At 40.5% G+C, this 12,253-nt stretch overlaps 1 protein-coding gene across 1 annotated transcript; it reads left to right on the forward strand.

Moving 5' to 3' along the window:
• Positions 1 to 786: 786 nt before the first annotated feature.
• LOC137893205 (excitatory amino acid transporter 1-like) lies at positions 787 to 11,926 on the forward strand. The gene is made up of 10 exons (XM_068738654.1): positions 787 to 893; positions 1,272 to 1,472; positions 2,565 to 2,702; positions 6,509 to 6,713; positions 6,922 to 6,964; positions 7,541 to 7,803; positions 7,879 to 8,112; positions 8,239 to 8,433; positions 9,482 to 9,616; positions 10,242 to 11,926. Exons 2-10 carry the CDS (start codon positions 1,289 to 1,291, stop codon positions 10,447 to 10,449), a joined length of 1,605 nt encoding a protein of 534 aa, XP_068594755.1. The 5' UTR covers positions 787 to 893; positions 1,272 to 1,288; the 3' UTR covers positions 10,450 to 11,926.
• The last annotated feature ends 327 nt before the right edge of the window (positions 11,927 to 12,253 follow it).

The following is a 12,253-nucleotide window of genomic DNA, read 5'->3' on the forward strand; positions in this document are numbered from 1 at the left end:
TTCCTGATTCTTTATTTCCAGATTAAACTCCAACCTCCGCTATGGTAGTTTCTAGCTACTGTGTTTCTTAGGTAGATGTTATGACATCTGGTCAATAAAAACCTCCAAGACTATTTACATTGTTTCTCTTCAAGGCCAAAGGTCGAGCACCAGTTGCCCCACTGGCACTGGGTAAATATTACCTCACAATGTTTGTTTCACCAAAGAAGTTTTTGCTAAAGAACGATGGCCTTTTGGCTTTATTTCTTATAAATGTCTAATGTGCTGAGGGCAGCCAAATGGATGAACTGAGATCAACTTGATGAGTTTGTCTGCTGGAGAGCTACCACCATACACAAATATATCAGACAACAGCAGATCTACTTCCATATCTTCTGAGTGACGGACAACTTCTCCTTATCTCGAGCCGCATGATTCTCAAACCGTGCTGAACTTATCACGCGTGAAAAGCCAACTTGAATGAAGGGCAGCAGGTAATGAAGGAAACAAGAAGCTTCTTTCCCTTTTCTCTCCTGTTTGCAGATGTCATTATTCCTCAAGCTGCCCTCTGTCTGAGAAGCACCACCCCTCTCTAAATGGCTTCACTTTTTTAGTTCCTGCTCCACATCCCTAAACGCACTCTCAGTGTGGCTGACAAACGCCAGTTGTTCTCCCTCTATGGCACCGCCCCCATTCTCTCATTGGCCCGCTTATTCCCCTCATTCATACCACTGCACCCTCCTTTCCTTCCTCCTCCCCTCACTTCTTTCCCCTCTCTCTTCATTTATCGGCTCCTCTCACAGCCAAAGAGCTCCTCTATTCCTCTCTCATAGATCGACCGCGGAGCAAGAAGTTTCCCCCCCCAAAAAAACTGAAACATTACTCCAAAGGAGGTTATTGGTCAAAACTAAAAGGTACAGAAACAACTCTTTTTTTGCTTTGTTTTTAAATCAGACTTTTACTGTGTGTGCGTATGCGTGTGTGTGTGTGTGTGACCATGCGTCTCAAACTGTACACGTGTGTTATGGTTAGGAGGGTCAGAGGAAGTCTGGGGGCCTTCCATCTGAGCTGCAACATGAGTTCATGTTTCCGACCATTTGCTTTTCTTATGTGTTTTTGGCAAGTCCATGCAACACACATACATATAGATGTATATGTATATGTGTGTGTATATGAGTGTCACGGACATTACAATAAGATTATTATTTAATCCACTTTACATCTGGCATATGTATTTTGTTATAAACCCTTGTTAGCTTGCTGAACAAAGAACCGGTTTACATTTACAACAGATCGGAAGTTATCGAAAATGGCTCAGCGAAATGGGGAGAACCCTCCGAGAACCCAGAGAGGCATCAGCCAGATCAGAGCCAGGCTCCAGTCCCGATCACTGCAGGCCAAGAAGAGGGTTCAGAACATCTCGAAGGATGACGTGAAAAGATTCTTCATGAGAAATGCCTTTGTGATCTTTACTGTTGCTGCTGTCATTATAGGTATGTCGACGAACTTTCTTTCATACTTTAAAGACACTGCGTGGGTAATAATCCACACACTGCACACAGATGAACTTAGCGGACTGTTCGCTGTCTGACCCTTGGCTTATTGCTATTAAGCGTTGAATCTTTCTGTCGGAGCCGAGCAAATGACACCAAATGCCTTGAACTGATTGTTACTTTTGGGGCCGCCTCAGGGTGTGGGGGGGGCAACCTCCTGTGGACTGATAGTGTTGCAGGGGAAATCATCTTGTTGACAGAATAGATTGAACTGGTGTCAGAAAAAAATAAGACAAATGCGCGTGTATTCGAGGAAAAAACAAGTACAGCAGGAGCCAGTTAGAACTCTGTTGCTGCTGCAAGTAGAAAGCGCTCCTTTCCTACTTCTGTTAAACAATGAGCAAATAGACATTTATTTATTTTTTACTTAATATCTTTTCTAATAAAACTCCATCCACACGTAAGCGCGTTGTTAAAAACATTACTTAAACATGCCGAACCAATCGGCGGCGTAGTTCGCCAAATCCTATCCAATCAGAATGCTCCGTCGCTCGTCCGTCCGGTTCGCAAAACATGAAACATGGCGCCAGGCTCGTTTGCGTGAACCGACAAGGAGAGGCAGAATTGCTCCTAAACGTAGTTTTAGAATGTAAAGTCAACAAGTAAAATCAACAAGTAAAGTCAACAGGTAAAGTCAAAACGTTTTGAAGGCATCCATGCTGTTTCTGAATGTTTCTGAACTCGATACATCACTCAGCAGTTTTTGACGCGGAGTGACGTTATCACTTCCACCTCTTCTTGTCCGTTAGAAGTCAATAAAGAGTTCTTTTTACTGCTGGCCAGTAAAAGACGTTTCAAAACGTAAAACTCCGTTGACCGGCGTCCACACGCAGACGCGTCACAAAACAAAATCTTCACTTTGGCCGGAGTTTTCAAAAAACATCGTTTTTAGTGACAGAAATCTGCGTTTTCGCGTGGATGATCGGCCAAACCGTAGAAAAATATCCACGTTTTTGGACATGGCCCGACAATCTCATCCAAATACTCTAACATTGTTCTGACGTCTTCTTCCTTCCTGTGTCATGGCTGCAGGAATTTTCCTGGGTTTTGCCCTGCGGCCTTATAAGATGTCTGACCGAAATATAAAGTTCTTCTCTTTCCCCGGAGAGCTGCTGATGAGAATGCTTCAGATGCTCGTGATGCCCCTTCTGATCTCCAGTGTCATCACAGGTTTGAACACGTTTCTGGGACCATCAGGACACCGAATGGCTGCAAATGACTTTCCTTCACGCCATTTGCCACCTCACCTCTTACTTTTTCCATTCTTTTATACAGTATTTTCTTCATGTTTTGCAACGTCTTTTCTTTTCAGTCACTGACAAGCATATTTTTTGTCCATATGGATCTGAGGGAATGTATTTTTTTTAACATTTGCTTTTCTGTACTACTTATCCTGCATCGGGTCCAGGGGTGGGTTCTGGGTTGATCCCAACTGACCTTGGGAAAGAGGCGATGTACCCACAATTTTTTTTTTCTAAATTTATACCAGACAATTTAGTCACATACTTTACTCATTCTCCTATTTTTATTTGTCTTTTAACTATCATTTTCTATACCTGCACATATGCAACATGTCTGCATGAGTGCTCATCACAGTTTCACAGCTGCGTTCATATTTGTGCTGTGGACCCACACGCCTCCTCCTGTTCGTCCCTCTAATACTTAAGTACCGTTATTCAGAAAGGCATGAGGGACTTAAAGGTAGCATGTTCTTTCTCTCTTGAGGGCTGTGAGTTATTATTTATTTTATTTTTTCTCCATTCACCTCTTGCTGGGTGGAAGAGTAAACTATCTGTTTGTTCAGCTGATGCCATTTGTTGGTTTTCTCTCGGTCAGTTTTTTTTAGAGTGACCTCATAGGCGAGACAGTCACATGTTTGGCTTGTGTTGTAACAAACTTTAGGCACCACAGTTGTTTTTTTTTTTTGCAACTTGAACAAAACAGGACAAACTGTGCAGTGCTTTATAAATGTGAGAGTAAATTAGTTGATCATTTCTTTGACTTTCGGCCTATTTCGGAAAAGACACACAAACCTATGTTGCTCAGTTTTTTTGTTTTTTAACGTTTATTTCTACTCGGGTAATTGGTGAGTTTAGTATTTACTAATGGGATATTTTTTCCTGACCTGCGAGTCATTCACTCACTGAGACGTTCATGGAACGCTGATAGGCGGGTCGTGCTGAGAACTCCATGATTGGATAGGCAGGACGCCAGGCTGTGGCAGAAGAGATGACAGAGACGAGACCCATTGTCTGATAATAACCTGCTTTGTGCTGCAACAGGGAATAACAAAATTGCAACAAAAATTAAAATTAAAAGTTATAAACGGTTCTAATTATTATTATTACAGAAATAAGCCACAACTATTTGTTTTCCCATCTTTATACAAACTATTTTCTGTCGTTATTACGTAACTAAGGTTATTTTCTTGCTGGTATTCGTTTTTCTGTTGGCATGATTACATTTTTAGCACTCTCCTCTCACCACACAACAAGAAGGTAGCAGGTTCGAATCCTATCTGCGCAGAGTTTTTATGTTCTTGCAGTGTTTGTGTCGGATTTCTCTGGGTTCTCCATTCCCCCCCCCCCCCGCCCAACATGCAGTTTAGGTGAATCGTGACCCGCAAAGCGGAAAACCGGAAGGAAATGAATGAATATGTGAATTACTGGAATTTTGACCAGGAAAGATTTTAAAAATACATTTGCTACAGGTGTGGTTTGAAATTGCAATACCTGACTGCAGGGATCAGACTGCAATCTGACCACCTTCGCAGATTCAGGTACATTTTTTAACATTTATTTTTGCTAACACAGCTAAGGTTACATGACGCGTAACTGTAATAGTAAGAGGGCATGGTTACGAAGCAGGGGGTCGGTGTTTCCAACCTCTTACCATGTTATGTCGCGTTCACAGTTGGCTCCAAGTTGTCCACATCGAGTAACAGAGGCCCTCTCTTGCTCTTTCTGGCACTACCGTCTCCACTCCACTCATGTTTACGCCTTATTAACCCTGGGCTTGGAGTCACACCCCACTGTGCTCTTCATTGCAATGACTGGGGCATCTGTTATAATTGATTGACGCATTCCCAAAGGATGAATTATGTCTTTCCATGAACATAAAATGGGCCATCCTACTCAGAGGGGTCTTGCCTCTGAATTGCGAAACAAACTGAAAGTCAGTTTTACATGGGTTGTGAAATTGTCTGGTCTTGAGTCATGTTTGAGGTTGTGGACGGTTGATGCAGCACCATCATAGGAAGTTAAGGGTTAGTTGGAGTCAGTGGGGGGTATTTTTAATGAAAAATCCTGTATCCTTTTAATCTGTAAAATCCTTTCAGAATGACGTGTGGAGAGCATTTCTGAATCAAGTCCTCAATGGTTTCTAGGACTGGGGAGTCAAACTTTCCTTCACATCAGTGGACATTAATTGCCCCGGGGCAGACCTGTAGCGTTGACATGTCTTGCACTTCAACGCCCATTTCTCTCCCGAGAGAAGGCCAACTTTTGTGTTTGATAAACATTCCCTATCCAAGAAAGAAAGCCATTCTCCTTGCTCTCCTTCAATCTTGGTTCTTTCATTCTTTTGAAAGGATGGAATTGGTGAGGCGGAGTCTGTTGTTGCCTAGACAACAGGTTGGGGATAATTGTGTGCATGTAGGGCTGCCTAAGTCAACACGTTTTCCCAGGACCGTCAAAAAAAAAAGGAATAGGAGGACAATCGGAGAATGTCGAGACCAACAGTGAAAGAGGATTGCTGCAATAAGATCAGCCTGCAAGAAAAAGATTAAGGGAAGGAAAGGAGGGGTGGAGGTGCAGTATTAGGGGCACCCTGAAACAAGAAGCGGTGATGGAGGGCTGGTAGAGGGAGGGGGAGAATTTGCCACATGAGAATAAGGGTGAGGAGGGGAGGATGAGGATCAAAAGAATCAAATAAAAGCCTGGGTGTGTTGAGACAAGAGGAATAGAAAAGGCAGAAGCAGGGTTAGTGCTCCTACACGTAAAGACACACACACATTGGTGTACGCAGTGTGTGTAATGCCACTTGGAAGTACACCGCTGCCGTGCCTTTGAAGGCAGCACGACTGCTTTAAACTGTGGAGGACAGTTTGGCTTTGAGTTTCGAAGCCAAACTCAAGCAGTTGTTTATCAGTGTTCAAAGCTGTAATCATTATTGGGCACAACACTAGGCCTACAAAATAACTCTACATTTCAGTTTTCAAAAGCACCATAACACGTTTCCTGTAATTCTTTACCAGGACAAGCAGCAGTGATACATTTCTACATATGCAAAACATTTTGACATATTCTGGTCAGAGATACTTGGGCAGGTAAGCGAGATGACTGTCTACTATCACTATGGTGCATTTCCCCAGCCCAACACATTTCCTCTAATAGATGGCGGAGTGGTTAGCGCTGTCGCCTCGCAGCAAGAAGGTACTGGGTTCGGATCCTAACTGTGCGGAGTTTGTATGTTCTCACCGGCTGGGTTTTCTCCGGTTTCCTCCCACCTTCAAAAACCTCCGTGAATGGTTGTCCTGTCTTTGCCTCTCGCCCATAGCAAGCTGGGATTGGCTCCAGCAACTCCTGTGACCAGTAAAGCAGAAGTAAATAAATAAACTTTAGATTATTTGACCATATCAGAAATATAAAAGTTTTCTTTTTTGATGTTGCAGAATATATATATATATATTAAATAACTGATTTTCAAAAACTTGTTTTGCTTGTAATTAGAGAACACATTAAATATTGGCTGTTTTACGAAGAATAAATGCATTAGTACTCAAATACTCAGATCCGAGTGGCTGTCTGTAGCACTGCTGCTCCCTCTACAGGAACTATTTGCAACTCCATCAACATTAAAAACAATGCAGCCTCGCAGCATGGACAAGAGTGCAGATCCTGGGGAATAAATACTAATAACAAATAAGATGTGTAATGCAAATATACATTCATGTACTTGACGTATATTCTCTTCAGGTATAGCCTCCCTGGACAGCAGAGCTTCTGGGAAAATGGGTATGAGGGCAGTGGCCTACTACACAGTCACCACCATCATTGCTGTAATCATTGGCATCATCATGGTGCTCATTATTCACCCTGGAAAAGGATCGAAGGATGAGTTCACCAAGGTGCAGAAAGTAGAGCAGGTCAGCCCCGCTGACGCCTTCCTGGACCTCATTAGGTACCCACACAAACATTAAACCGCAACAAATCACCAAAAACACTTTAAAATTAAATAGCAAATATAAATAATAACTTATAATTTACTGCCCCTTTAAATACTGTCAGATTGAGTTTTTTTAGGGAGGATTTTTTTCTGTTCTTTTGGAATGAGCATCTATAATTTAGGATAATTTCATGACAAAAACACATATTTCATTATTTTCCAGGAACATGTTTCCTCCGAATCTTGTGGAAGCTTGCACCAAGCAGGTAACTCGCACTATTCTCCCTTTTCCTATGACCTCCTGTTACATCGTGTTTTACCGCTTACTTCTCTCACCACATCTCATCTGGACCTGAGTGCACAGTTAATACATGCCTTTTTCCCCCTCTCAATACTTTAACATACATATGGACTTAAATGCTGACAGAAATATCAAACTATCAGCAGTTAAATCTAAATCTTGTTCAAGATTATCCTTTAAACTTAAAAACCGAGTTCCTCGTACCGCTTTCATGGTCCAATGAGTTTTAGAAAGCCAGCGGTACTGATTTTGAAATTGTGACATTGTGGGCAGCAGGTGGTAAAGCTTTACAACACAAAGAGATAACTGAATTCTGAATAGCCCTGTGCTCATTTGATGGTTATTTTATTTTAAGAATTGAAATGTACACATTTAGATCTTGCTTATAATACAACCGGCAAAATATATGCAAGATTCTCCAGTGAAATACAAAATTACATGTTTTTCTTAAAGTAATTATCTATATCATGTTATTGCCCCTGTCTTCAATCACTATTTAATTTACCATCTTTTTTTTTTTTTACCCCCAATTAAACTTCAGTACAAGACACACTACATCAAGAAAGTGACTCATGTGACAGTGAACGAAACAATATTTGCAGCCAATGAGAGCCATGAGATCAGCCAGGAGGAAATGATTTCAGTGCCGGGGTCGGTGAATGGACTCAATGCGCTGGGCTTAGTGGTGTTTGCCATCTGCTTTGGTTTGATCATCGGCAGCATGAGGGAGCAGGGACGAGCACTCAAGGACTTCTTTGACTGTCTCAACGAAGCCATTATGAGGCTGGTTGCCATAATCATGTGGTAAGTAGCAGGAGGATGCGTTGATGGATGGCGGATGGATGGAGTTCATTCATTTTGGCATTCATTGATCCTCAGGTATGCCCCGATCGGTATCCTCTTCCTGTGTGCTGGAAAGATCGTGGAGATGGATGATATTTCGACCATGGGCAGCCAGCTGGGAATGTACACCGTGACAGTCACTCTAGGCTTGCTGGTCCATGCTATTGTTGTTTTGCCAATGCTGTACTTCATCGTCACCAGAAAGAACCCCTTTGTTTTCATTGCTGGACTGTTGCAAGCACTTATCACCGCCCTGGGGACATCCTCCAGGTATGTGATTGATACAGACTGATAGGACGGTTCAGGGTAATGGTCATTCACAGGAGATTATAGCTTTTCTGTTTCATAGTGTTCCTTTCTCTCTTGTTCTTGTCATCCTCCCTGTCCCTCTGTTAGCTCTGCCACGTTGCCTATTACTTTTAAATGCTTGGAGGAAAACAACAAGGTGGACAAACGCGTGACCCGTTTCGTTCTCCCTGTTGGCGCCACCATAAACATGGATGGGACAGCTCTGTATGAAGCCTTGGCGGCCATTTTTATCGCCCAGGTCAACAATTATGAACTCAACTTTGGGCAAATTGTCACCATCAGGTAAAGGATATATATATAGGATGTATATACTGTATGGCATGCCGTTCAGGAACTTATTATATATATATATCAAAAGTGCTGGAATATATGGACCGAACTATGAAAAGTCTGAGAATATGGACCGAACTCTGGAATATATATATGAAAAGTCTGAGAATATGGACCGAAGTCTGAGAATATGGACCGAAGTCTGAGAATATGGACCGAAGTCTGAGAATATGGACCGAAGTCTGAGAATATGGACCGAACTCTGGAATATATATTTTCATATATATATTCAGACATTTTCATATATATATTCAGACATTTTCATATATATATTCTGACTTTTTCATATATATATTCAGACATTTTCATATATATATTCAGACATTTTCATATATATATTCCCGTGCACCGAAAAAAGTCTGAATATATATATGAAAATGTCTGAATATATATATGAAAATGTCTGAATATATATATGAAAAAGTCAGAATATATATATGAAAATGTCTGAATATATATATGAAAATGTCTGAATATATATATGAAAATATCCGAATATATATATATATCAAAATATATATTCCAGAGTTCGGTCCATATTCTCAGACTTTTCATATATATATTCCAGACTTCGGTCCATATTCTCAGACTTCGGTCCATATTCTCAGACTTCGGTCCATATTCTCAGACTTCGGTCCATATTCTCAGACTTTTCATAGTTCGGTCCATATATTCCAGCACTTTTGATATATATATATAATAAGTTCCTGAACGGCATGCCATAATACTGTGCACCTGAATAATAACGTTTGATTTTTTAAACATTTTCAGTGACAATCATTCAGTAATGTCTTTTTTTTTTGCTGTTAAATTTAAAGTGAAATGAACTTCTTTCAATCATTATCCATGAACTTTTCTGAGAGTCAAATCAGTTGTGAACCTCAATATTTCCTTTACATTTGTCTGTCATAACGGCAAGAAGTACTCATGAACAAAGCAGCTCATCTTGACGCCTTTAATAAGTTAAACCCACCATTCGTGTTCTTCGTCTTCCCTTCAGTATCACAGCCACGGCAGCTAGCATCGGCGCAGCAGGGATCCCTCAAGCCGGACTCGTCACCATGATCATCGTGCTGACATCTGTAGGACTACCCACTGACGACGTCTCACTCATCGTTGCAGTTGATTGGTTTCTGTGAGTTTTGGTATCTTAGAAAGCTATTCATAAAGTCTGAAAATTAATAATAGTAAAAAAATAAATAAACAGGAGCAAGTTTCTTTTGAAGGAAAGAAGGGATTCAAGAGGAATTAAATCAATTTCCAGCTAATGCACTGTAACGGGATGCTTCCGGATGGACTTCCTGCACATTCCGTGTCTCTCAGTCATCTGGTTTTCATTTAAAGCCGATCCCTGTGCAATGTCCTCCTTCCTTCCTTTAATCCACAAGCAGTGCTTCACATGCTTTGGACACCATTTGCAGTGCCTAAACAATGCCTTCAATTTTCTAATGTTGTTTTTATGTACTCAAGTTTACAGATGCTCCATGGATTTACTCAGCAATGTCTTAAATGGAATTGTTTATTATTTCATGTTGTTTGGCTACTTGTTTTGACTTTATTCATTGAATTGTTTTATTTCTATTTTGTTGGTTTTTATTGTTTTGTTCTGGGATCTTTCTCTTTCGGTACTTTCACTGTTTTCTTCCTTTGCTTAGCCTTCTGCTGTGTAGTTTGCGTGTATTTCCTCCTTTTTCTCATTTCGTCTTGTCTTCTCTTGCCATCGCCTACTTTCTGTCCTCACCCATTCTGTGTCTCCTCAGGGACCGATTGCGCACTGTCACCAATGTCCTTGGAGACTCCATTGGAGCAGGTATCGTCGAACACCTGTCTCAACATGAGCTACAGAAAAAGGACTCAGATGTCGGCACTACTGTGGTGGAGGTTACAGACAAGAAGCCATACCAGGCCGTCTCCCAGGAGAATGATTATGAGAACCAGAAGCCTCCTGACGGGGACACCAAAATGTAGACGCGAAGGTTTTGCGAAGTTTGAAAGGCAATAGCAATAAGTTTGAGGAAAACCATTGCACTGCAGAGAACTGTATCTGAACTGGGTTATTCTTAATTTGGAAGACTTCCTCTCCAAAGATTTGAGGGTTCAAATTTAAATGACTTACAGCTAGAAAATGTTTCAGCCAAGATGAGCTCCTCTAAGTGTGGTGAGAGATGCAGGCTCTCCTGACACACTGACTGCAGGAAATAGTCAATGTTCCATTGTGTTTCTAATGTTTTGTTGGTTGTTGGTTCCTAAAGGTAGCTTCCACCTAATGTCATGCTCCATAGCCTCATACGGCTACTATGCCATGTCAGTCAGAACTGTGATGACTTATCTTTTCCATTAGAGGGCAGTGTTGCTGCGAGTATAAACGACACGGCAAATTTCGGGCTATTCTTTCGATAAGGTTTTTTTCTGGCTCTAAAGTTGGCTTAGTTGTTTTTATTTTATTTTTATACTTGAAACATATAACATAGGATATGATGCACAAACACTTAATGACCAGATCATCTTTGTTTTTGTAAGCTGACTTCCTATTTGCAAACTGTACAGTAATGAAGGGCTTTATTTTAAATGTTTTGGTGAACAGATTTAAGGGAATGAATGATTTATGTCATCTACGTTTCTGTCTAAACTGGAATTTGCTATTGTTATATAATCAATGCCAGAGCACTTTGACCATGCTCCAGCCATCAAACAAAAATCATGATAAAACAGTGAATAACCCAAATGACACTGTCATGTTTAACCTCTGCAGCTTTAAAGCTGTTTATGAATGTATATACTGCAGCATTTCACCAGGAATGATTGTAAATGAAAGCATTACACAGGCTTAGAAGTAAAATATACAGTATATTTGGTTGAAAAATAAGTCGATATGAATTTTTAGGTTTAAATTGTAGATGTCATCTCAGTCACATTTGTATCTATGTCGGCTAATAGTTCAGAATTATTTTGATTTAAAACCTTACATTTAATTTTTTTGGATGGATTTATGTTGTAATTCATTGATTTCACTTAATTCCTGGTCCTTTATTTTAGCCAGCTTTAAGTTGTATTTGTTTTGCATTTGAGGTAATTCAGAATTTAGAAATAATGTGACATTTACAGAGAAGTTGGTTTTGGATAGAATAATTTTGAGAATGTAATGTACTAATCGCCAAACTAACAATCCCCCTTGTTCACTCTAAAAACACAGAACTGGATGATTTAACAGACCTTATGTTTATAATGATTTTATTTTTGACACTAAGAAGTCAGATTATTCTTTTTGCTGGAATCTCTAATGTGTGTGTCTTCTCCCTCTCTCTCTCTCATGGAATAATAGTTGTACCTTTATCTTGCATGTTTTTTTTAATAAAAAAATGAAAGAAATGAAATTTGTAAATGTTAAACTATAAGCCTCTAGGATAGAAAAATAAATAAATTTGGCAAATTATTGCCAAACACACTACTTTCATTATTCATATTTTGTGTATGACGATTCATACACCATGAGGTCGCCACAGCAAATCAACGATCTCCACTTCACCCTGTCCTTTGCATCGTCCTCCCCAACACCAGCCACTCTCATGTCCTCCCTCACTACGTCCATGTATCGTCTCCTGGGTCGTCCTCTAGCCCTGTTCCCTGGCAGTTCCATCCTCAGCATCCTTCTACCGATGTAGTCCCTGTCTCTCCTCTGGACATGTCCAAACCATCAAAGTCTGGCCTCTCTGACCTTATCTCCAAAATGTCTAACATTCACTGTCCCTCTTATGGTCTCATTTCTATTCCT

Source organism: Brachionichthys hirsutus, chromosome 4 (genome assembly GCF_040956055.1).
Source record: "Brachionichthys hirsutus isolate HB-005 chromosome 4, CSIRO-AGI_Bhir_v1, whole genome shotgun sequence".
Classification (NCBI taxonomy): Eukaryota; Metazoa; Chordata; class Actinopteri; order Lophiiformes; family Brachionichthyidae; genus Brachionichthys; species Brachionichthys hirsutus.